The 27,599-nt window shown below is 41.0% G+C and overlaps 1 protein-coding gene across 1 annotated transcript in view; it reads right to left on the bottom strand.

The window, feature by feature from the left end:
- Window positions 1-6,699: 6,699 nt before the first annotated feature.
- XRCC4 (X-ray repair cross complementing 4) overlaps window positions 6,700-27,599 on the bottom strand; it is a 189,974-nt gene continuing 169,074 nt past the window's right edge. The window contains exon 8 of the mRNA XM_087761546.1: window positions 6,700-12,593. Coding sequence (XP_087617672.1) covers window positions 12,485-12,593 — 109 coding nt within the window. The 3' untranslated portion in view covers window positions 6,700-12,484. The remainder of the gene's footprint in view (window positions 12,594-27,599) is intronic.

Here is a 27,599-nt window from a genome sequence, read left to right as displayed (position 1 = left end):
CTTTAATCCAAAAGTACTTGGCTACAGATACCAAGTACTATAATTAGCTAGTTAAATGTGTCTCTCAGGCTGAAACACAAGAAATGTTTTTCACAGGGTAACACTATGCAAATGTGTAGAAAAGTAAGTGGAGACCAAGATGTTTTACAAGAAGACACATGGGTAGACAACAGGTTGTAATGCAAGTTAGACTTTGTCCAGCTGCAAGGTGACAGCTCCTGCTCTTGGAACAGAAACTGCATTTCGCTACCACTGACTGCCAACAAGAAGCCTAAGGATGCTCTGCAGTTGTAACTGTGCCTAACACTGCCCCTTTACAGGTTGATACCTGTCCATGTCAACAGCTGGCCAGATGTTGACTTGCACAGTAAAGGCTTTTCTATTGCAGCAGTTGCAAACATATGCACCTTATTTAAAAAGTGATTATATAGTGTCCTGAGAGTGTCACATTTAAATACCTGAATAGGAAATTTTCTGACACTGGCTAAAACACAACTCACTTTGTGGCACCAGATACCATGGCAAAGTGTTACTTTAACCTCTGGAGGCTGAAGAGATGATTTAGTGCAGGGCCAGACTCAGCTCTGACCTCGGGTGGAATGACACAATGATCACGTATGGTGCTGCCATCTAACGCGGAGCAGGGCTACACACATAGGAGATGGGGAGTGAGGAGCACTGAGGAGATGCAGTAGTTGTACGCTGACATTTCCCAAGTTCATTACAACACCTTTTTGTGTAGGAATTTCCCATTTGCTCTTGCAAGTACTTTACTTTCTAGGCAAGGCATACAGCAACCTATTAATAAGGTATACCAGTATACCAGTATACCAGTCACTGCTAGCTTAGACTATACGTCTACTCAGTTCAGCATCTGTCCATAGCAGTGGCAAGAAGCAGTTGCTTAAAGACAAGTAGGAACAAGATAATATGTATGATACTTCTCCCCGAGTACTCTCTCAGCCCCCAGACACTGTCAGCCCAGGGGACCTCCTGGGCCAACATTTGGTGACCCTTTTCCAGAACACTTGACCTGTTTCCTCTTGGAGCTGTATTAGCTTTTAGCATCCACCCTGTCTTTTGGCAACAAGCTCCAGGGGTTGCACGAAGAGCAGCTTCCTTTTGTTTGTTTTAGTTTGTTCAGTTTGTTTGTCAGTTCTTCTTTAGCTACATTTGATGCTTCATTACTCACTCCCTCTGGCATTCCCCACTGCTTCGTGCTACCTTCCAAACCTTTATCATTCACGCTACAGTCCTCTTACATACTGCGTGTGGATGACAAACATCAGAGGATAGTGAAATGTGACCCAGCATTCCTGCTCAGGATTTTGAAAGATCACAAAACAATCCATCAAAAATCTTACAGCAAAGGTAGTTTTTGGTTGCACAGGCTTGTGGGTCTTCAGTCAATCCTATATTCAGGGCAACTATACTCAATTAAACTCATAGGTGTGTGTGTTTAGTTCAGAAGTTATCCAAAGACACTAGTCCTGGTTTTGGCACACCTGGATAACTCAGAGCATTCCTCAGCAGAGAAAGCAGGAAGACAGGGAGGACCTTTTAAACTGCATGCATCTTTAGGAGTGGGGCCACCATTGCTACCACAGGCTGCAGCCTAGGCTCTTCTCTCCTGTAAAAAAAAAGTCAACCTCCTGTTTTTCAAAAACTCAACAAAGGACTACCCCATTTCTCCAAAACACAGCTAAAGGAGATCCCTTTTAATACATTACCCTAACCATCACAGCCCTCCTGGCCATAAGGTGCCCTCGTGCACTGTTTGTTTTGCTTTTAGTCTGTCTTCTTAGCTGTGCAGTACCATTTTTATGAACTTTAAAAAACACGTGAGTCACACCCTTGCTCCTCTGAAGTCTGCATAAAATTTTGGGTTTACTTCAGTGAGGAGAGGATTTGACTCATGGACCCCCTTAGCAAAACTCTGTCAAGTAATTATGTGCTACAATGGAAAGCAATTAATTACAAATGGGCTAAAATAAAAATCTAGCCAGGCAAATAAAGAAAAAGCACCACTGTCACTAGAATTTATTGAGACATTTTCGAGGCCCTCAAAGAGATTTTATTTTGTGACAGTTTTCTATTCAAATTGTAATCACAGGGATGGGTGTGGAGTAACCTCTATTTGGCAAGGCAGTCCCAGTGAGAGGGAGGGCGAGAGTGTTACAATCACAAGCAATAAGAGAACAAAGAGCCTCAGACCAGCCTGACTGAGATGTGAACATCAATCTGAACATTTTCCCTTGAGCTGGGAATCAGAAATCAGTATTAAACAGTAAAAGCTGTCCAGAATGTGCCTGCCTCTACTTTAGCCTGGTTTTTGAATTCCTCTCAAAATAACTAATGTGCTGAAGGGAAGGGGAAAGGATACGAAGAAGTTATTGTGAAACCTACGTATATCTTTTTTTGAAATCAGAGACGGCATCTTTCATTTTTTGGCTTGTGTATGTTCTTGTGCTAGCTAAGTTTCATTTCTCATTTTATGATCTTGAACTGGAGTGATGAAACCAAACAAGGTCACCCTCCCACATCCCATTGTTGTGAGAACTGCCAGTGGTTTTCATGCATAAAACTTTGGTCTCAGCTGCCTAATTTGGGGACTTTAACTTCAGAGATGTCCCCTCCACGGGAGTCTTTTATCAAGCAATCCTGCCACTTTCATGGAGTGGACCCTGGCTCTTTAGGAGGAACTTCACACCACATCACTTCCCATGTGAATCTTACTGACAGGCCATGTACGCCTTGCTGTCATGAAAACAAGTTTGTCCATGAACTTTGCAACAGGGAACAGCTCTAAGCAGTGGGGAGGGGTACCTGAAACTCCATCTCGGGTCTGAGTGAACCACTTCATTAAAAAAATGTCCCTAGTCCTGCTTCAGTCTTTCCTTTGACTGATCCTACCTCCTCTGGTGGCCTGAATCCCAACCATATGCCCATACACGCCTCTGGTTAAGTTTAATTAAGCAAATACACCTGCTAAAAGATGCAAAAAGCTGACCTAAAGGCAGATGAACCATCCATTGAAATTGGTGATAGCAACAGGAAAGGTCCTCACAGCAGTTCCGGTTGGAGAAAGAAGGCTGCAAAACTAGAAAATTGCTAGTTTGTTCCTCCATAAAAAATTGAAAGCAAAATCAAGATTAAAAAAAATGCAAAGCAACAGCTAATTCTGGGCTTATTGCAGCTTATTATCGAGCACTTGCAATAAATCATCATCCAGTTTGGCTGCTCAGCTCAGCTGAAGTCAAAGGGGAAGACACAATATTTCTGGGATTTGTCATGAGGAGGTTTGTCACATCTTCCCAAAGCTTGCGTGAGGAGGAATGAGACAGGCTGCAAGAGGCCAAGTGTTAGGCAGAAGTTATTTCACTTCCTCCATGCCTTTGCAGCATAAAATATTTCTTGCCATAAATCAGCTCTGATTAGTTTATTATGGATGTTTAGGTTAAATGTCTCAATTGCTCTTTTGTTCTTGGGAAGCCAATCTTATTTTTATAGATATTTATTAGTACAGCTTCTAGACAGCTGATTTCATTTCCCATCTCTTTGGTTTTGGCTTTGTTGTGGGAAGGATGGAGTCATAAAACTAAAATACCCACAGACATAAGAAGCAGGACACAGGCTTTTCTCTCTATCAGCCACGCTGACACCACACTGCGTGGTTAATGAGGGGAGGACAAGAAGCTGCTCAGAAACAGACTCTCAGCTATTCTTTTCCCACAGACCTGCCACAGCCTTTGGAAGAAATGTGGTTAGCCAGGCAAGCCTTGAACATGACCACTGAATGAAAGTTGACCTAAGACAGGCTGTCTTGCTGAAAAAAAGGTGTGCAGGAACATGTGCCTCTAACTCACAAGTATGAAACATTCATAGCATCGTGTATGTTAACTTTTACTTTCCCCTGATTTAAAATCACTATACTGCAGTCTCCTGGATAAGTAAGATGGGGATGGTCTGATCCAAGCAGAAGATTGGTGCTCCACATTGCTGAGCTTTCTCCACTCTCATGCAAACAACTTTGTGAACAGCTGGGGGTAAATGGCTCACTCATCCTCAGTCACCCATATTATGTGAAAGTTACTACCTGCCTCTTGTATCAGCTGTAAAGAACAATTAAGCAGCGTTTGCAGAGGGATCATTGCAGGAGAAGTACAGATGCGGCAGACGTTATTTGCTCCAGTTTTGAACCTTGGTTATTTAATATCAGGGTCCTACTATGCGTGTCAGGCATCTGAGCGCTCAGCTTTACATATCCATTCCTGAGGACTGGTTGTACTGCTGCACTCGCTACATCCACACCTAATATAACATTTGCACTTGGCTTCCACCACAGCTGTTGAAAAGAGGGTGGAGTGAACTTTACTTCAACATGTCTGGTAAAAGTTCCCTGCAGACAATGTCTAACGAGGTTTTGATTTTCCAAAGTAAACTTACAGCAGCTTGTACGAATGCAGGATCCTTTCTGCTCCGACCACTCCCCTCGCAGAAGGAGTTTGCACTACCTGAGTGCCAGCCCTGTCCGCCTCGCGCATGCCAGCAGCTCCACGGGATGCTCTGCACGATGCCTCTGAGTGCAGTGGAGAAAGCTGGACTGCACCACATTTAATGGGATTCTGCCTTGCTGAACCCCAAGTGCTAGAGCAGTTGTGCTTGGCGCTGAGCAGGCTACCTCCTGGCAGCATTTCAGTTTGAACATACTCATAAATGCCCTTTGGGCTCAGGACAAGTTGTAGGGGTTTCTGGATGTGGCTGCGAGACAGAGGCTAGGAAGGATGGAGCAAATGGTATTTAGATCAGAGTGCTCTCCAGGGCTGCCAGCAGCCTCTCCAGCAGGTTATCAGAAAGGGTAAAGATTAACTTCTTCCCTCCATATGAAGGAAAATTAACCATGTGCTTGCTATGTAGATATGTAACCGGAGAGTATTGCTAGTACTTCATTTCTTAATACAGCAAGAAGTCAAAAGTAGGAAAAAATTCAGCCAAATGATGTGGGAGACTCATAAGACAGGTCTCTGAATTACCCAGAATATCAAGAATCCCAAATTAATCTGTGTCATAGCAGATGGATTTGTGCTTGATCATAGTATTTCATACTTTGATATATTTTTTAATGACTATTTAATATATGTATTTCTTTGCTTCTCTGTCCCCTTAAGTCTCAGTGGCACAAAAGCTCTTCCAGTGTCCTTGTAAATAAAAATTTAAACACCAGCTTCCTCTTTGAGGTGACTTTGCTTGATATCTGCACGATACATAAGGAACAAGCAGCAGCGAAGGCAGGAGAACATGCCTTTCCCCAAGTGCTGCATGGGCAGGTCTTGGGGGTCCAGACGTCAGCTGTGCCCAGGTGAAACCCAAGTGACCACATTCAGACTGTCTACAGACACATCATGGTGCACTGTGAGTTCTTTTGCCCACCACCTTGAAAGGGTCTGATAACCCTGTATATCAGGTACTCTGAACCACTTCATTACTCTTGGGAGTGCAGAAGCCACAACAATGGTGGCTACTCGGCCACCCATGGTCACCTACCCAGCTTCAAGCAGCCACAAGCATCACTGTCTGCCATCTACATTCCCTCAATACTCACAAAGAAAGAGAGGGGTATCACCTGGGAGCAAGTCATCTCATGCCAAGATAGGTAAGCTGAAGATACCCAACTTCTCCTTGCTGCCAAAGGAGCCAGGGTGACTGTCTTAGGCTGAACATTTCAACCGACACATTTTAATCCAGCCCAGAGACTTTTCCACTCACACCCTTCACGTGCAGCAGCTTCCCACCATTTGGGATACTACATTAGGCTGATCAGTTGCGCTCAACATTCCTGGGGTCGCCGTAGGAGGCAAAACCTACTTGGCCAGGAGGACTCCAGCACGGGCACCCCAGGAGGAACTGTGCTCTCTTCCTTCCCAGGCTCCACCCGTGCCTCACCTCTCTGACCAGTGCCTCTGGGCACAATCTTGCAGTTTTTCCCCACAAATTTGGCAAAAGGGGAATGAGGTGACTTAATAGGGTAGGGCTTTTCCATCGTCAGTTTTTGTCATTTATGACACAGGTTTTCCCTTTGCACTTCAAAGCATTAGTAACAGCCAAGCACTAAGGAAGCATTAGCAAAGCTGTTCCTTAGTTGGTTTTCTTTCTTTCTCACTTGACAATCAGAATAGCGTTAAATTTAACTGGTTCTGGGCAGTGACTTTAATCTCCCTCTGGAACCAGCTGTCTATACTGGGCTTGTGAATAGTCCTGTAAATGTATTTTACTACATTTCTACATTTTACATGGCCTGAGCAGTCTGGAGGTGAGTCTGGAGGATGGTGTGCAACTATCTTCAGCCTTTTCTGCTCAGAACCCTGGCTTTTGGTTAAAGTTAAAATTGATTTTTAAAATCACCTTTAAACTGCCTTGGAAGTCAAAGAGGATGTTGTAACAGCCCAGGAAGAAAAACAGAAGTTAACAGGCTACATGAGAAAATTGGGGCAGATGCTTTGATTAAATCCAGGGCTCACACTCAGCCGATGTGAATGAGAACCATGCACTAGAAATGAGAGGCATGATTTCCAAGTGATATTTAATTAAGCAGGAAAAGAAGGACAATGTGATATTATTTAATTTACTCAGAGCAACATAGGTACTTCATGCTGTAGTGATGACTACTACATGACAAATACTATAACAATAATAGTCGCATAAAACCAGATAATTAAATATGTACCTTCAAGCCCTTCAGAAAGTACTAGAGTGGATGTTTACCTCTGGACCTAAATTTTCCCATCAGGTATTCCTCTCAGTCTCCCTCAAATAAACAACAGCTCTGTGTGGGAGAGGACCTTCACAAACAAAGGTTAATCAGGACAGCAGTTTTCAGCTTAAACATTAAAATGGTTTAATGTATTTGTTTCCTAATTGTGAAGACTATTCCAGCTAGGACCCAGTGGTTTAAGTCTCTGCAGAGGCATAAAGCTAAGACACAGAAGAAAAATTTTACGGCACCAAGGGTACATACAAGCATGGTACATACAAGCATTGAAGACAAATAGACACTTGCAGTAGGATGAGACTGCAGCATTCATTAGTGGTGCTGCCAGGTGAGTGAAGAAAGCTTCATAAAATCCCAGCAGAGTGATTTACATTCAGAACTGCTATTTATATTAAAGCTTTTTGGAAGATGCAGATGAAATTTATTCTCTGATTACCAAATAACAACAGACTGGACATGGCGTGAGCAACTTGCTATGGTTGACCCTTCTCTGAGCATTGGACTAGATGATCTTCAGTGTCCCTTTCCAACCTCAACTGCCCTGTGACTCTGTGATGTTGTAGGTATGAGGGTAAAGTCTTCTTCAGTTAAATATTTCTGCACAAGACAAATAGAGCCATAAAAAACGAAACAGAGTTATCCTTCCTTCCCAAGAAGTAACTTGAAAATAGTATGGTCATCCTTTGTCTCCAGGGCATTAACAAACACCTCACCTCAGATGATACTAAGGCTGCTATAGCTGTTTGACAAGACCTGAGAATTCTGGCAAAAAAAGCAATTTCTGGTTATTGTTACCTCCTCTGACCAGTGGTTTAGCAGGCAATTCAAGATCAGACAGTGCCAGGCATCTACTGCAATCCTGTTTCCCACACAGAATGAATTAAACAGGGTCCAGTGTCTGCTCAGTCCTCACCCCCTTTTCCAGTCAATATTTAGGCCCAAAGTGCTCTCACTTTCTCTTTCTTTCTTTCTTGCCATCTCTCACATAATATCCCTCTCTTTCTCAGGCTGGACTCCCAGAGTTTTTCCCAGCCATGGCCTGTTTTTTTCACTACTTTACTGTTTCCCCTCCCGCCCTGTCCTTTTTTCTTCTCTGTACAGGCATACAAATCTCCACAACACAACACCCATCAGAAACTTCTAATCCCGCATGCCTTACTCATGCATTGTTTAAAGGTGGCAGCTGGTTTTACTTCAAAAAAGAAATAGCTATTCCTTATAAAGCTTCCCAGATACACATCATCAACAGGTTTCATTGGAATTCCTACTTTTTGTGCCAATGCCACTGATGAAAATGCTGAATGAGATTGCTTCCAAGACTCAACCCTAAGGACCTCCAGAAGTAATCTTCCTTCAGCCTGGTATTTTCCTTTTTAGTAGTGTCAGTTTTAAAAATATACAGTGTTTCATTTTCCTAACACTAGCAGATTAATACTGATATATTTTATGAATGAAGTGGATTATGGATTGTAATTATAATAGCAGGGAAATCATTTAATGGCCAGAGAAAGATGAAAATTCAGATGTTGACCAACATTATATGGAAAAGAAATGAGATGAAGGATGACAGATTGCCAAAAGAAAATTTAGGAAAAAGATTTGATGAGACCTCAGACTTTGTGAAGTGAATTAGAATAAAATTAGAGCAGGAAAATATTTAGCAGAAAAGTGGTACTAACCCCTGATGAGAAGATTGATGCATTACTGGAGACAAGAAGGAATAGAAGAGGGTTTCCAGAAGACAGAAACCCTCTCCTAGCTGCTCCTTTTTCAGTAGGTTAACCAGCTCCTGGCACATTTTTCTAAATTAGTATTGCTCAGAAGATGGTCAAATATATTACCTTCAGTCTCTAAGCAGTCTGGACATGCTTTTATTGCCTTGTTTTCCTACCATTCTTACTCCACTGCTTCCACATTTTATTTTTCCCACAAAGCAGATGTCAAGCCAGACAAAAGCAGCTTTACTTTAAACATTTAGCAGCATCTCAATTCCCATGTGTAAAGGCTTTTTCTTTCCTCAAGTACCTCCAGGCTGCAGAAGCTGTCAAAGCCTGCTAGACTATACTAAACATTTCCAGGGAATCATGTTTATACACACAATCATTTATATTTTACAGGTACAAAGCAAGGAAGAACAATATATCTAATACAAATGTATATACACACGAGTGTCTACTTTTGGGAATAATAGTGAGAAAGTAGTTAAAATAGCAATATAGATTGCCAAAACATTATCTCGAAATCAAAATAATATTTTCATCCCAAAGGCAATACTTTATACAGCACTTCCTCAAGTGGGTTTTTTTTTTGGTTCAGAACAATTTTTTTCTCTCTTGAAAAAAATATTGTAAATCTTCTTGAACTAAAAGATTTGCTGGATAAACCCAGACCTCAAATGACAAACTGTTATGCATAAAAACATACATTCTGTTTAAGTAGTTACATTAGAAGTATAAAACTCTAGACGAGTCTAAATCTTTAATGAGAGATAGCATGGTTTTCCTCCTGTAAAATAACTACATGTTTTATCTTCCCCAAAAGCACAGTTTAAACTGAAGAAAAAATTTACCTGGGAAATCATTTGCAGAGTAATATCAAAGAGAGGTATTAATTAAGGATGGCCTTTGAAATCTGATCTGCATTTCCTAAGTTTGGTTAATTTCCTGTCTTGAAAAACCATTTGTGGGCATGTTTCTCTATTTTGTCTTCTGTCACCACTAAAATATTTTGGACAGGGGAGAAGCAATTGACTGACATCTCATGTCAGGCTATTTCATGTGACAGTTTTATAGGCACGCCTGGAAAACAGGGTCTTCCAATAGGTGAGTTAGAAAACCATGCTCACAAAGTAAGTCTAAGTTTAGTAGCTCTACTAAATAGAAGGATGAATGGAGTGAGGCTTAAGTCCAGAGCTGTTTTCAATGTTTTCATTAATGGTGGGGATGTTAGCAATGGAGAATGAACTTATTACATTCAGCCATAATATTAAATTAAGGAAGAATAAGCATTCAAAATCATCCTGACAAACTATAGAAATCAGCTACAGAAATGGGGTGCATGTCAATACGGTTAAACGCGAGTTACTAAATCCATATGGGAATAGTCAGCTGCACAAACACTGAATGGAAAAACGAGAGACTACCCAGTAACTCTGCATGGAAGAATCCAAAGATTATGGTGGATCACAACATGAACATAAACTAGGGGATGTTATTGTGAAATAGGTGAACATTATATTCAATATATGAATAGGAGCACTGTCTATTGAGTCCCAAGGGAACCCTTCTGCTCTGTAAGCTTTGGAAAGCCCCTGCAGCAGGAACTCCATTGGCATGGAGGGACAGCAAAGACCCCAGCTTTTCTCAGAGACTTAATCAAGCAGCACTGAGTACTATATAAATTTAGTAGGTTTTTAAAAAATATGTTATGAAGGGTTATTACTGAGTTCCCTTCCCAAACATCACAAGTTAGTCTGAAACAGATTTTTCTTGGCTTGGTCAATGAAGGCCATTGGGTCTACTTCAATGCATTGGGATGAATAAGTTTGAGAATAAAGTAGGTGTCCCCACTTCTTGTGGACAAATATGCATCATAAAGAAGTTTCACTGATTTTGTGCAGCTTTTGCAATACTACCTCTGCTCTCACAAATAATTTGTGCTCATTTTGGTGGGTCTCTCCTCTTCAAAGTCAACTGGAAAATGGAACCTTATTAGCAGAAAAGCAATAGTTTCTCACATAAATCTTCAGAAAGGAGCATTTGGCTAACATTTCTCACATGGTTGTGGAGACTGACATATTTTAAGTAGGCTTCAAGGGGAGAAGAGGTGTCCCTGTGTATGGAAACAGTCTCAGCTGACTGGAAACTCACTCCGTACCATGGCTACCCTAACTAGATGACACACCTGTGCTCACACAGTCCAAGGTATGTATCCCTCATCATGTAATTTTCTGCTCTATTGCTGGCTTGATTCTACAAATCGCAAAAAAAGAGAAAAGAATAAACATTCTGACAGACTTTATTACATCTGCCAACTGTGTGTAACATTTCCTATTTATATAATAACATTTTACTATTAGAAACCAACAGTTTCTTGAAAGCAGAGTTTCGCGGGATGTTCAGCTCCATTTACCTTCATTTTCTGCTGCAGGCACAATTAAACCAAGCTCTTGTATTTCGGGTTAAGTCATGGAACATTTTCACATTAAAACTGAAACTATATACAAGCTTTTCCTGAAAGCATTGTCAGATCAGCACTGGAAGATTTTAAATCAGGCAATGTCTGTGAATGGGTGTATGAATAGGTCTTTTGTGGTCCTGTCACTTCTCAGGCCCAAAGCCTTTGTAGCAAGCAAAATATTTTGGCCATTCATGTTTTTACTGTGTGATTTATAACATCGTCCCAAAGCCCTTTGTGAATTTAAAATGCTGTGACCATGTTTTTCAGAAAGGAATGCTTAAATATAATATTCCCAGATCCTCATGTAAGTTCTTAAATGAGGCCCTGATCCTGCAAATACTGACACGGATGCTTTTAGTTAAATATAGGATTGAATTCTGGCAGAATCAGGGCCTAAATAAGCCACCATTTCAAAAATACCAAGTATCTTCCAAGGACCATTGCAATCCATAGAGCAACAGAAGCAGGACTATGTTGCATAGTCCTGCGGATTTCAGTGGGATTACTCACATGTTTAAAACTCTTGTTAGATCACATCCTTTCTGAGACAGAAGAACTGGCTGCATCTGCCTTAAATGAGAATTGATTCAGGCTCTTAAAATTGCAAAGTAGAAACCTGATATGCATGCTTAGTTCTGTACACTTGCTTTTGACTGCTGAAGGTAAATACATGTTGCTAACTTTTTCTTTGGTGAAGCCTTAAATCTAAATGAATGCATCAGCTTTGGGCAGGAAAAAGTCATGCACTAACACACTTTACTAACTAGCCCCTTTACTCATAGAGTGGCTAAGCAAATAAAACCAAAATTGATGTATTTTTAGAATGCATTTTATTTTTTTAGAAATCACCTTAAGAAAAATGATGAAGTATCAAAAATAACAATTTTAAAGGCTATGGGTTTCTGCAGAAGGTTAAAATAGAGTCACTATTGACTTTACAAGCACTTACTCCCAAAAGCAAGAATACCGTATAAAGCATAATGTTGCAGAGAACCTTCAAGTGAAAAGTGAAAGGACATTTCTTTGGATGCTTCACGTCGGAAGATATTCTAAACTCACGGGAAGCTATATCTCAGTCCAAGTTGAAGATGATTTAGCTAGACCATGTCTAAGCTGCCCTCCTCAAGAAAGGGGCAGCATGTAAGGGAAGTAGCCTTAATCTTTATGTCTGACTTATTCTCTGGGGACATCTGGAAACCAGTTGATCCTGGATACAATCAGCAGCCAGAGACTGCTGCTGTTAGGATGTAAAAATGCTATGATGGTGCTCTCCTTCCCCATATACACATGATAAATGATCTACACAGAGGCTAAAGTGATTTCAAGCCCGTCACAAGTCAAGCCTAGCAGGCCAAGGGTCTACAACCATGTACTGAAGAATGGGGACAAGTGCAGTGCAAGAGGATTAGAGCAATATGTCACTGAACATCACCTCAGAGTAAAGATTTCAGCTCAGTGTCTATAACAAAGCCTTTTAGTTTTATAGCTTATCTCTATTAGAAGCGGCAGTCTCTCAGTTTCTCAGCCAACACATAGCTAGATGTCATCAAAGAGGTCTTCTGGCTCACAAGTGTTTTCCAGTGTTTCGAGAGACATCACATCCAGGGAGTGCTTGACTGATGTCTTCTGTGAGGCCAGACCAGGTCTGGAAATATAAAGCAGAGATTTGAAGCAAATTTAGGTACAGATATAAACAATTCCAACATATACAAGGTAACCATTTAATAGTGCATTTTGAACTTTTTGTTAAGGTTACATTTAAGAGAAAAGTGCTTTTTGTAAGACCTAATTACTTGCTGAGATGGCAATGGCAAAACAAACACAGGAAATTCAGCTTATAAATGTCAAGGCTTCAGCTATTTTGTTACAGTTTTTAGGACCCCGAGAATGACCATTTCATCCACAATTTCCACATTTCTGCTCTGTATTTTTTCTCTGGTGCTAAGCATGTGTCTGTTGTCCATCAGTTTGACATGAAGGCATATGAAGAATCAGATTGAGTTGTCTCAAAGGTCCATGCCCTGAAGGTGCAAGCTTCTCTCCAAACAGTAGAGCAGAAGAAAACAAAGGCAAATGAAGAAAATCCTTCCATAACACATGAATCCAGGTATCCGGGGACTTTCAAATACCTGTCATTCCCCTCTACGTATGTTATGTTTACATTTGCTATAAATGTATGCAAATAGAAACACTCGCCATTCACTGATACGTGTATGCGGACGTGCAGGTTTGCCCTCAGATAGCTGGACATCACAGAGTCCTATCTGAAAACTTCATGCCTGAATGCGACATCCATTACATTGAATAACATGCTACTCTGCATCAATCAGTCCTATTTAGCATTCCTTTGACTGTCCTCATCAATGCAGATCATTTAAATATCTTTTCACTATACGAGATCCCGGTGTTTGCCAAGAACCCATGTTCACTGTTTCTCCTCTCTCTCCGAGACACCATTCTGGTACAGACAGCTCTGTGCTTATGCCTGGGAAGGCAAGTTATCTTGTGTTTCCAAAAACAGTGACATTTGCAACAGCTTCTGATCCCTGTAGGAATTAATCTTATATGTATAGGCTGAATCCATGAAAAATCTTTGAATCCTGCACAGACAACTTTGCTTTTTCGAGCTTTCAGAGAAGAATTATCGATCACAGATATAGGTGTTTTTGGTGACAAGATATTCCAGGTCAGTATCATTAGCTGCTTTGAAAATAAGACGTAATCTCTTAAGCTTGGCTCAGTATGCTGTAGAGAATCGGTGTAGAAAGCAGAGAGCAGACTCGATATACTTGTACTGTAGGATTTTGGACTGGTTAGAGTTTCATAAGGGTTGATGGCTTCATGCCCAGGTATATTCCACTGGTGTAATCCTGACAGAAGGTGAAAAATTCGTGTATTACCAAGGCCAACACATAAGCCACCACGATGGGAAGAACTAGACAGAAGTGATGGAAAGTGTTACTCTCAAATGCTGCCATATGAGGGCTTAGTGAAATGAGGCATGCAAAAGCAATCTTAATTTTCAGACTAATTCAAGCATTTGCCTTCAACTGCTCCATGTTGTAGAGCCAATATAGTTTGTGAAATTCAGCAATTTTTTTTCTTTTTAAATTTGGTTTCAAACAGATTCAGAACCAAGTTGTTCAGAACTCCTACCTAGAAATCTCTAAGGAGCAGAAGTTTTTACAAAACACAGCCATCTTCAAAATGCAATGAGCTTCCTAAGACCCCAGCCACTGCGTGATTCATAGCCTTTCACACTTCAAGTTTGTCAAGCCCTTGGAGGTTCAGAGCTCTCACTATGATGTTTCCTGCTGTGGACCTGGGGAATGATTTTCATTTCAAGGCAGAGCCTCCTGTGCTCCCAGGGAATCATCAAAAGCCCGGTGAATGCTGAGTCTTGGATGTCGTCACTTCCTAAGAGCTCTCCAGTATTCAGAAGGATTTCCTCACCACTCTATCCATCACTCCACTTCTGCAAACTACTTTAAATTTAATGTATGGGTATATTCAGATTATGATAATTACTTTCTCTGGAAGTCTAACTAGCTTTCTCTGTGAACTCTTCCAAAATGCTTTCTTTCAGGTCTGAATAAATTGTGTCCACGCATTTTTTTTTCCTTTTTGTATGTAGTGACATCTAGACAGATGTGTGTCTCATCAAAAGTCACCTGGACTAACTGTGAAACAAACCTGCCAGAATCGGACCCTTAGCCAATGACCTCTGGTCACCAGGATCAGATCACTCCATGCTGTTCTGATTGCTAGCAGTCAACTTATTTGTACTCTAATTTTTTTTAAATATATATAGCATGCCCCAACACAGTGTGATGCTCAAGTTTACTTACTGAAGGTGTGTTGTTCTTTTACCTGTCTAGATCTATCTAAAGCATTAAGTCTCCAGTGAGAACCTATGTAAATCACACAGTCTGGAGCCACACACTGATCATTTTAATTAATTCTGAAAGGTCTCATCAGCAAATAAATTAGGCTGTGAAGACCTCTGTACCACCACAGGCTATTTCAGGTACTGGAATTTTTTTTTAGAGCATATGTTCATATGCCATATATGCCTATAAGACTAGGCATATAAGGCCAAAAGACTTCTGAGACCCCACATTTGTTGACTTTGAGGTTTCACCTATTCCAGCATTTTTTGATTTTGAAAAGTAAGCCTGACAGTGCTTAAGCAATGTCAACAACAATTTTATCCTCATTGGCTAAAATAACTGTTTTCAACACTATACATGAGATCACATCTATAAGCCAAATCACTGTTGAGTTTTAACATTACACAGCTAGAACTACTAAGCTTCTGTGTTCTTGTAACAACATGGTCCTCATTTAATCTCCATAAGCTGTAATACTGCGCCTGTGAATAAACCCAACTACACTTGCAAAGTGGAAGCATTAGGCTCTTTACATGAAGTTCATAAGGAACTTAATCTTGGTTTTAAGACTTGATGATTCCTATTTGAATGGCAATTATGCACTGAATGCCAACAGCTTGCTTTGTGCTGTGAAATTATTTAGAATCTTGGATTCTCACTGAAGCTGTATTACCATATCCTGATGCATAACTGAGTTAATTTCTTTAAATTGCAGTGAGTTGTACAGTCCTCTCCTGCCAAAAAGCCTATAAGTAAGGCATTCTTTGTGAAAGTTTATTCTTCTGTTGGATCACTTTTTGAAGTCTTGCCTTTTGGTAAACTTAAACTCCATTAACACATCTGGAGAACTGCTGACTATAAGAGATCATTTCATATTTCCTGACATTTAGTTCAAGCCCTTCATAAATTGAGACAGAAGACCAGATCCACAGCTGGTGTGAATCACCAGAGCGCTAATAATGTCAGTGGAGCTCTGCTGACTTACACCAGCTGAGATTCTGGCCCAAGATTTGGAAGAAAGTGGTTACATTACTTGATATTTCTTTCCACAGCTGAGTAAGAGCCATAAGAAACAGAAGACATGCAACACTTTAGTACTTAACTATACAGCACAGAAACTCAAAGCCATGAAGGGTGATGGCTTTGCATAGCTTGGGAGAAAATGCAACACCTTCTTTTCCAGTAGGACAGATGGACCACTCCCATTTGTTTCTTGTGATGAATTATTCCTGAGTTCACACAGACCCCAGAGAAGATCTGCACAACACCACTCCTGCTGCAACAGACGGCCAGTTCCACGAGATAATGTTTGTGAAGCCATATGAAGCAGAAAATAATCTCCTACGTGACTGCTACAAATGACATGATTAAAAAGAGCTTCCTAGTGGCAAAAAGATCAAAGAAGTTGTAGATGGGCTGAAGGAAAATCAGGTCAGAGGCTGCATCATCAGCACACCTGCTCATCTTGAGGTACTTCTTGCTGCAAAGATGAAAGGTTCTCGCACCTAGCTATGCTTGTATAGCCAGCCCAATATGTTGTGGTTATGGTTTTACTCAAGTTTTCGCTCTTGAGCAACTCTTGTGGGATATGAAGAGAAATACCCTTGTAAATTAACATAGCTATAAAAGTTTCTCAAGAAACTTAAGTAATCTAGGAAGCATACTTGTGTCCTTGGACCACTACATTATTTTCCTCATTTTTTAGTGATTAAAATAATCAGTTCTCATCAAAATCTGGCATTTTACTAAGACAGGAGATTTCAGCTCTCCCAGAAGATGTGTAGCAGTGTTTTAGGAAAAGGCTGAATTTCTCAGTGTGTATATCTTTCCTTAGCTTGGTTTAACGATTCATTTTTGTCATTAATCTGAAAAAAATGAAAGCTTAATACCATGAGCAGGTATTAACAAAGGATATAATCTGATACATACTTTCTTCAGTATCATAAAAATAGGTGGCAGCAGCAGCTCATAAACAGCGAATTGGTAGTCATCACAGCATTAACATAGGAACCAAGGTGAGGCACCTCAAATACTAACGAATGCTTGCATTGCAACTGACAGAGCAAAAGCTGAGAGCAACATTTGTGCTCCAGAGATGGTACTTTTAGTCCACCCCAAGAGAAAAACTTGGATTCTTTGATTTATTAGCAATCTGCTGTCTTGGCTGTATAAACATCATCTTCACAGAAAGTCCTCAGAAAAAAGGTACTCATCAGCCATCATTATTAAGGAAGGATTATGAAAGGAGCTTTAAGTAAAGCTCATGGCTATACATAAAACCTTGGCCTTGAATAACTGATGCCCTGTGGTGTGAGCTCTTGGGAGACATCACATTGACTGCCTATGGCTACTGGCCAAAAAGAGGAAAGTTCAATCATAAAAAGAAAAAGAAATGGTGTAATGGAGGAGGGGGGAAAGCCTCGTATGTGAATAGATGCATCAAGAATACTATGTGAAAACAGACCTCTTTAAAGTTGAATATTAAAAATTTAAGTAGACTAAATTGAAACTACATGTGACTAAAAATATGATGATATTCTCCTTTACAGAAATGCTACAATGACTATGATATAAGGTAACTTATAAAGGTATTTTTCTTTTAAATTCAATTTAAAATGGAAAATGAAATTCAATAATTTGGTTTAGGTTTTGGCAGTATGATGAATATTCAACTTCCAGTCTACTCTGGCATTTATTCCTAGAAATAATATGAAAACAAACCCATACATTTCTAATTGATCTTGCAAAATGTAAACCCCAGAAAGTCATGAAGAACTTGCTGGCAATCACCTTCATGATCTGAAATTACAGTTGATGGACTTTTCCCTAAGCTATATTAGTGAAGAAAGTGAAAATTTTTCTGCCAATTTCAGTCATCTGAAGAGAGCAGTGGTGTCAGAGATCATCAGAGCCCAAGCTGTACCTGGCCCCAACACAAATTCACAGAGGCTAGAGAAAAATAGTCAAGAAACAGCTGAAAAGAATGATTTCTAGCTTAAGGGATACTGTCTCCATCCCTCTAAGAGAACCTTTCATGTGTGGCATTTTCCTACACTCAGTGTATTAAGCAAACAGTCTAGTCTCAGTTAAGGTCAACAGACAGGTAATAATAATAATAAGCTTGTTCAATTACACAGTTAATGAAGAATATTTTCAATGCAGCAACGACAAATTTAATGTTCAGTCAGGGAATCAATGTTCCTTAATAAGCTTCCACCTCTGGCTGAAAGCCAAGCTGCAGCTGCACCTGCATTCATCACAACCACTGTGCAAGTAAGATAAGTCTGGAATTCCCTCAATAAACAAAACTTAAAGCAAAACTTCAAAAAACAGGACAATTTCTAAACACTGTGTTAAGCTCTTGCAAGTGCCACTCTTTGTTCTCTTGAACTAGAAACTATCAAATGGGGGATAATTTTGATTTATGCTTATACAAGTTTTTTTTTTTCTTTACATATCCCTGGAATCCTTCAGAGGGAGAAAAGTGAACTAGGAATCCCTTAAACATCACAGAAATTGATAATATGATTGCAGCAAGAACAAACTTGCAAACAAATCTGCTACACTGAGAAGATACTCATGTATCCCTTAATGATATAACTTTTGATATTGATGTAACTTCCAATGATTGGTCTAGATCAGATCTCAACATTATTAATCATCCACTCTATTTATTTAGTCTTGTGAAACAGATGGTCTAAAGATCCTCAGAAAACCATATGTAATGTCTAAAATGGCTGCACAGACAACACGTCATGAAACTGAACAATGCTGACAGTACTTTTTTGGGGACTTGTATCCATTCAGTTCCAAATTCCCAGTTAACTTCAGTTGGCCTAGGTGCAGGTCCTTATTTAAAAAGAACATTCCGGTTTAGTAATATAAATATAGTCTTGTATCTTTTCATCTGATCAAATGCACTTGCAGATGCTTACTAACAAAACTGTACTTAAAAATGTAATAATAGATGCCGCTTATAAGGAAAAGCCTAAACCATGTTTGGTTTAGACAAGTGGCACACATTTCTGTGGCTTATTTCCACTTAAAATCCTTCTTGCTTAAATAAACTAGACCACATTCACTTTGAGGAACATACTAGCACCACTGCGTTCACTGGGAAAAAAACACAAATCTCTTAATCATAACTACAAGGCTATACAGTAAAGGAAAGCTTAGTTTGTTTAGGAATTTTGTCAAGGTCTTTCATAAATCCAGTACATTGCAATTTATTGGCAAATGCTAGAAGCCATTTCTCACAGTTGTTAAGCTCTATTTATCACAAATACATTTATATAACACCAGCACCGGCTATATTGTGTCATAACCCTTTTCCAGGCTGTCAAACCCTGGAACTGCTTTCTCTCCCTAACCCTTTCTTATCCCCTCAGGGTGATCATAAACAGTAGCCAGAGACTTAAGGGGGCAAATAAAAATCCCTGAACCAATTTCTCGTGTAGGAAATGTGTGTCCTCGTGCTCCTCTGTCTGTTATCCCTGAGGACAGAAGGGGTCAAGACGGTGCTTGCAGACGTCACACAGTGGTGGAGTGTAGAGGGACGGTTTTCCATCTGAAAATCTGAAGCCTGCAGATGGCAGCTACAACTGCAAAACCACGCTGAATCAAATCACAAAAATAAGAGCACTTAACTGGAGAAAAATCCAGCAACCCTAAAACGTAGATTGTGCTTCAGATGTTCCACATCTTTTCTACTCCTTTCCAGTATTGAGGCTCTGAGTGGCTGTTTAAATCCTAATGACTTCAACAGGAGCTAAGCACTTGCTTAAAGTTAAGCATGTGTCTACAAAGCCTCCTGAACCATGCCCCAGCTTGCAGCTCTCTGGGGTCCAGGCTTTGCACTGACTGCTACAGAATGAAACCCACAACTTCAAAAATTAATAAAATTAAAATTATTCTTCAATAAAAATGGATTAGTCCAGCATTCATATGACAAACAGTTCCCTCTTAATACTAAACTAGGGTACTCTGATATCTTTACTAAATTACGAGGTATAGCTAAAAACATCCTCTTCTCAGAAAGATGTAGGAGAATCCATGGACGCAATCCTAAAAATGATCTTTCAAAAACTCCTGTGACTGAATTAAGCAAATTCTTTCTCCTGGCTGAACAATTTGTACACGTATATCTGGGCACCAGCAGAAACCTATTACTGCCAGATTACCTTTTATCCACAGATCTGCTCAGCAGGTTTTGGATCATTCACTTCAATTGGCTTATTGCAGAAAACTGCTTTGGATCAGTACAGTATATGGATATGATTTATGTATGTATTTTCTAACAACAAAATGCACTTAGAAAGATAGAGCAGCAGTGAGTTCTTAATAAATCTGGGAGCAGTGAATTGAATAAACTGGGAGCAAGCTTCAATTTTCAAGTTAAGCTAGAGCAGATAAAGTATTACAAACTTTTCCCCCCCCTCTAATAGGTCTCTACTGAATACAAAATTGTTTTGCTACCAAGAATTGTGCTTTCCTTTCTGCTGTCTCTTAACTCCCATTCAACCTGTCTTATGTTCCTCCTGCCCCTTCCCCAGCCACACATCTGAATTCATTCATACTTTTCTGAAATAAGGTCACACCTTTGATATTTAAGATCAAATCCCTGCCTACAGTGACACCTGTGAGAGCTGAAACATGTTCAAACGGCAGTACCAAAAAAAAAAAAAAAAAAAAGAAAAAAAAAGAAGGGGAGACAGCACTTCCAGCCATTTGAAAACACACGGAAAAAAGCAAAAATCAGTACAGCTCGCTGAGACAGAACAGAGCTGGACACTATAACAGCCAGTGTTTTCTGGCTAAAACTGAAATTTTTCTTCTCTGCATTTTCATCATACCTTAGCCATCCTTGAAACGTCTCCTCACCCAGGGCAGAGAACAGACATTGGTTTTGCCCACATAATGCCAACCCTATTTCTTACTTTGGGGTGCATAAAGCAAATGAATGTGGGCCAAAGAGCCTGGCTCTGACTCCTGAACTTCTTAACTCACTGGTAGTACTTCTTTTTACTTTGGACATGTGGTTAAGATGCTTTAACAACCTTCCCTTTAGAGAGCCCATCTATCAAAATGTCTATTTGTGGAGTAAAGAAGCCACTTTCAAAATATATCTTCTATTATTATATGAAGCAGGAATCATCTGCGGCTCATGATGCACTTGCTGTAAGACAGCCTGTATAGCAGGCTTCAAAAGTCATTTTTTCTCCTCCAAAACCCCAACTGGTCTCCATCCATTTGAGCTCTCAGGGTCTGCCTAAGCAGCAATATCTGCAGTAAGTACTTTACCAGGAATATTTAACAATAGACCAAATACCCAACTCATTACTTGTTGGGTAAATGCTGCAAAAGAGTCTATAATATAAGATTTTTAAGTAAGGTTGTACTACCTCCAAAACCAACAAAACCCCAACTAACCAAAAGGACAGGACTGGCCCTGTGTGTTTCTTCCACAAAAATTCTTACATAAAGCGTGTTTTTCTTCCTAATGAATCACAGAATAATGGTTGGGGTTGGAAGGGACCTCTGGAGATCATCTAGTCCAGCTCCCCTGCTAAAGCAGGTTCACCTAGAGCAGGTTGCACAGCAACGTGTCCAGTAGGGTTTTGAATATCTCCAGAGAAGGACACTCTGCAACCTCTCTGGGCAGCCTGTTCCAGTGCTCTGTCACCCTCAAAGTAAAGAAGTTTTTCCTCATATTCAGATGGACCTTCCTGTACTTCAGTTTGTGCCTGTTGTCCCTTTTCCTGTCACTGGGCACCACTAAAAAGAGTCTGGCCCCATCCTCCTGACACCCACCTTTAAGATATTTGTAAGCGTTGATAAGATCCGCTCTCAGTCTCCTCTTCTCCAGGCTAAACAGACCCAGCTCTCTCAGCCTTTCCTCATAAGAGATGCTCCAGTCCCCTAATCATCTTCGTAGCCCTCCGCTGGACTCTCTCCAGTAGTTCCTTGTCTTTCTTGAACTGAGGAGCCCAGAACTGGACACAGTGCTCCAGATGTGGCCTTACCAGGGCAGAGTACAGGGGGAGGAAAACCTCCCTCAACCTGCTGGCCACACTCTTCCTAATGCAGCCCAGGATACCATTGGCCTTCTTGGCCACAAGGGCACATTGCTGGCTCATGGTTAACTTGTTGTCCACCAGGACTCCCAGGTCCTTCTCTGAAGAGCTGCCTTCCAGCAGGTCAACCTGTACTGGTGCATGGGGTTATTCCTCCCTAGGTGCAGGACCCTACACTTGCTTTTGTTGAACTTCATTAGGTTCCTCTCCACCCAACTCTCTAGCCTGTCCAGGTCTCGCTGAATGGCAGCACAGCCTTCTGGTGTATCAGCCACTCCTCCCAGTTTTGTATTGTCAGCAAACTTGCTGAGTCTACGCTCTGTCCCTTCCTCCAGGTCACTGATGAATAAGTTGAACAAGACCGGACCCAGAACTGACCCCTGGGGAACACTGCTAGCTACAGGCCTCCAACTAGACTCAGCACCACTGATCACAACCCTCTGAGCTCTGCCATTCAGTTAGTTCTCAATCCATCTCACTGTCCACTCATCTAACCCACATTTCCTGAGCTTACCTATGATGATGTTATGGGAGACAGTGTCAAAAGCCTTGCTGAAGTCACGGTAGACAACATCCACTGCTCTCCCCTCATCTACCCAGCCAGTCATGCCATCACAGAAGGCTATCAGATTGGTGAAGCATGATTCCCTGTTGGTGAATCCATGTTGAGTACTCTTGATAACCTTCTTTTTCTCCACATGCTTAGAGATGACATCCAGAATGAGCTGTTCCACTAGTGTCCCAGGGATGGAGGTGAGGCTGACTGGCCTGTAGTTTCCTGGGTCCTCCTTCTTGCCCTTTTTGAAAATTGGAGTGACACTGGCTTTCCTCCAGTCCTCAGGTACCTCTCCTGTTCTCCATGACTTTTCAAAGATGATGGAGAGTGGCTTAGCAATAACATGTGCCAGCTCCATTAGCACTCGTGGGTGCATCCCATTCAGGCCCATGGATTTGTAGGTGTCCAGTTTGCCTAAATGATCTCTAACATGATCCTTCTTGACCAAGGGGAAGTCTGCCTTTCTCCAGACTTTCTCTCCTACCTCCAGGTTCTGGGATTTTTGAGGGCCAGTCTTAGCAGTAGCAAAGAAGGCATCCAGTAACTCTGCCTTTTCTGTATCCTCCATCACCAGGGCACCCACCTCATTCAGCAGTGGGCCCACATTTTCCCTAGTCTTCCTTTTGCTACTGGATGTACTTGAAGGAGCCCTTCTTGTTGACCTTGATATCCCTTGCCAGATTCAATTCCAAGTAGACCCTAGCCTTCCTCACTGCATCCATGCATACTCTGACAGCGTTCCCATATTCCTCCCAAGCGGCCTGTCCCTTTTTCCACATTCTGTAAAATTCCTTCTTCCATTTGAGTTTTGACAGAAGCTCCTTGGTCATCCATGCAGGTCTCCTGCCCCCTTTGCTTGGTTTCTTACAGACAGGGATGCATTGATCTTGAGCTTGGAGGAAGTGATGCTTGAATATTAACCAGCTTTCTTGGACTCCCCTACCTTCTAGAGCCCTAGCCCATGGGATTCCTCCAAGTAGGTCCTTGAAGACACCAAAGTTAGCTCTCTTGAAGTCCAGGGTTGCAATCCTACTTACTGCCCTGCCTCCCATGCATGAGCCTCAACTACACCAGCTCATGGTCACTGCAGCCAAGGCTGCCCCCAACCTTCACATCCCCAACCAGTCCTTCTTTGTTAGTTAGTGCAAGGTCCAGCAGCACACCTCTCTTCGTTGGCTCCTCTGCCACCTGTGTCACAAAGCTATCATCAATGCTCTGCAGGAACCTCCTGGACTGTGTGTGCCTAGCTGTGTTGTCCTTTCAGCAGATATCAGGGTCCCCCATGAGAACCAGGGCCTGTGATCATGAAGCTACTTTCAGCTGTCTGTAGAAGGCCTCATTGACTTCCTCTTCCTGATCAGGTGGCTTGTAGTAAACACTCACAACAGTGTCACCCATATTAGCCTGCCCCTTAATTCTTACCCATAAGCTCTTGACTTGTTCTTCATCCACCCCTAGGCAGAGCTTGATACACTTCAGTTGCTCTCCCACATAAAGGACAACTCCACCACCTCGCCTTGCTGACTTGTCTTTCCTAAAAAGTACATAGCCATCCATGATGGCATTCCAGTCATGCAAACCATCCCACCATGTCTCCGTAATTGCAATAAGATCATGGCCCTGCGACCGCACACAGATCTCTAATTCTTCCTGTTTATTCCCCATGCTGCGTGTGTAATGAGCCTCTACTTTTTATTTCCGTAAATGGTCAAATTCACAGAAAGATTCTTTAGCCCTTAAATTTCAGAGATTTCCTTTTCTGGCAGAACAGTTTGCATACACATTGTACCAGGATCAAGGGACAGTCTCAGGTTACTTATGCACGTAGGAACCTCTCCCAGCGTTATGGTAATGAAGGTCCGAGACTTAACTGGTGCTAACTAAACCAGCATCAGTCACACCCCAACTGGCTGTGACTGTGCTGCAATTGCTGCAGATCTGACCCCAAAGGTGCAAGGGAGGGGAGCCCAGAACGGCCAGAGGTCAAGACCTGTCTCTGCATTAGCAGGCCACCCATCTTGGTTTTGAGAAAGGAACCAGGATGACCAATGGACAGGAGATACAAGCCACAAATTAATGAGCACGGTAAGCTGAAAGACAGCAACGAGCCTGGTATTTTAAATGGAAATTTCTGATTACTACCTTTCCATGAATACAGGCACAGCTTCAGGGAGCCCATGCACCACAAGTCCCTCTACCAGAGGTTTTTTCTCCAGCTCCAGGCTTTCAGAGACAGTCAATCAGGAAATTAAGAGCAGGGTCTTGGATAGACTTTAGCCATCTGACACCGCACTATCAGGCTCATGAAGACTACTAACCAGATGCACAGATGAAACCACAGGAACGTGCAATACTGGTGTCATAACAGCCAAGCTCCTTTGGGCTGCCGTGACGTGCTCACCACCCTTATTTGGAAAGATCACCTTATGCTTTACACTCCAAGCCTGTTCAGCACCTGTCTTACTTGGCACAAGACATGGACACCTGCAAGTTTTATTTCACACACAGCATAACTAAAAAACATTCAGCAATTTTTGGTCACCATGACCTGCACCGGGCTGAAATCAGTGCCTTCCTGAAATGAAGAAACAGGCCACGTTAGCCAATCCAAAACAGGTAATGAGAAAGATAATATACCAGACGTCTACAACATGAGAACAGTTGTCCTTGGGTCAATCCAATGTTGCCCAGAACCCCTTCTCCAACAGTGGCCAAGAACAGATGCTCTTTGAAGAGTACAGAGTGCTTTTCCAGCCTCCAAACATTTGCAGCTCAGAGGCTTCCTGTGCCAGGGTTAATTTCTGTGTACTCAGTAACATTCAGTACATTTCTCTTTCACAAAATGGCCCTGTCCCCCGCTGAGCCCATGTAAATATCTAACATTCTGAAAATCTTTAAGGATCTCCACAGGTAATACATGGGAATAGTAAAAACACAGCAGAAAACACAGAATGCAATGAAAAGGGAGAAAAACATGACAAAATTGATTAGATACCAACGTACAATAATTTTCTTTACAAGCTGTTTCAGTTCCACAGCCAAAGGCAGATTTTATCTTCAGTTGTGATATATTAGTATAAACCTGAAGTACCTCCACCAAACTTTTCTTGTACTGGCCTGGTTCAAACCACAAACGTTATAAAATTTTAATCCACAGAGAGCCTTAATAATTGTGCTGGTGCTGCACCACTGACAAATTTAGATAGCTTGCCTTTTTGTGAGTTTCAGCACAGTGCTCCAAAGGATTTTTTTATCTTACAAATACATTAAGAGAAAAGGGAGCACCATACAGATGGGCAACTGGGACTTTATTAGGAGAAGACGGATGTCAATCAGAGTAGAATAATCACAGTGTACATGTGAAACAAATGCTGCCTGTGTAAAACCCAGTGTGCTATACAGATGAATCACTGAAAATGCAGTTACACCTGCATCTTGGGTTATTGGTAACAGGTCCACTTATTATAAACCCGTCTGGTTTTATCCATGCTACAGTACTGGGAAACAGGAAAAGAGTAACGCCCATTTTTCAAGTACACCTCCTCGCCTGATGTCTCCATTTTTTCTTTCCAGAGAAAAAAATAAGAATTGATAGTAAGTTTATAGTCCAGCATTCCAGGGAAGTCACTATCTTCTGTTAATGAAGATTGTGACAGTTTTAATGTTTTGAATCTTGATTCTGTCTGAAATAGGTATCTTTGCAAAAGAGAGAGAGGGAAAGTGAAAGAGCAAGACAGAGAGGAGTTCCCATCTGAAACATAGCACATAACTGCCTCAGCCCTGCCATAAATTCTCGTGATCAGAATGTGCAGTTCAGATAGTACAAATGGATGTGAACAATTTAAAAAACCTACCCATGTTAAAAATCTTTTTTTTTTTTTTTTTTTTAAGCACCATTATAAAAACCAATGGTTGTTATTTATAGATGAAAAGCTTCCCAATAAATCTGGCAGACAGAAAGCATTTCTGGTGTCATTAGGGAAAAAAAGAGGAATTTTTCAGAATTCAGTGTGAAGCCTGGATTTTCATTTCAAGCTTAGCTTAGCTCTCCTTTTAATAACATCAGCTTCTTTCAGAGCAGAGTTAGACTAAGTCATTGGCACTTTTTAAATGATTGCACATGGAATTAACAAAGCTCTTTAGCTCTGAGGACTCATCTCAGGGGTGATGAGTTTCCGCTTTCACTTGTGCAGGGTGAGCTGCAATTCCCTCCATGACACTGCTGGCACGCAGCCCTCCTAATCCCCCAGTGAATCATCTGAAGAGTTTTATTACTAACAATATGTAGCATAACAATTGGCTGTATTGTACATACACATATATACTCTTGCCTGTTAAAGATTATAGGTCTGGTCATAAAAGATGGGAGTTTCCCCACTGGCTTTATTTTGCTTTGTATAGGTTCTTTGTACACAACACACCGACATCAGCCTCCCAAGACTTAGCAGGAGATGAGTGGACTGTGTTTTCAACCTATTGGCTATGTGTCAGGACTCACTAGTGAGACAGTAGTCCAAAGTATATCATCTTATTGCTTTTTATCTTTTAAAATTAATTACAGAACACAAACCAAACAAACAAGACTGTCCCGGTTGTGTGTGCTATTAGATTTTGACACAAACCAGAAGCAAGGAAACAAACCCAAAGCACATCCTACTCACTGGTTAGGTTTCGATGGTGATATTTGTGTGTTCACTTTGTATGTAATTGCTTCTGCATTTTTCTGTCAGGTACATAGCATTCATTGTAAGTGTCTGTCTCGATGTAAAACATACAACAGAATCTATATAGCAATTAATAGGTACTGACATATTGATTCTATTCACATTTTTTAACTATGAGAACATTTTTAAGAAACATTAATGAAATAATAAAGTAATTGATATTGATACCTGCAAAAATCATGATACAAAATAGGTATTTGGAAAAAAGCAGCAAACTGAGAAGGCTGTTTAACTGTATGGGTGTTTAATAACCAGCATAGCTTTTAAAATAATTTATTGACCAGCTTTCCACCAGCCACTATGAGAAGAGGAATCCATTCTACCTTTTCATACTCAGTATCGCTAGTTGTAGTAAGATATTCAGGCAACAGTAATAAAAGCTTATTCTAAATCTGGTGAGAACCGATG

Source organism: Nipponia nippon, unplaced genomic scaffold (assembly GCF_047370975.1).
Source record: "Nipponia nippon isolate SJK-2023a ecotype South Korea unplaced genomic scaffold, ASM4737097v1 scaffold_24, whole genome shotgun sequence".
Taxonomy (NCBI): Eukaryota; Metazoa; Chordata; class Aves; order Pelecaniformes; family Threskiornithidae; genus Nipponia; species Nipponia nippon.
The sequence above is the reverse complement of the archived record's forward strand: the minus strand, read 5'-3'. Positions and strand labels throughout refer to the sequence as shown.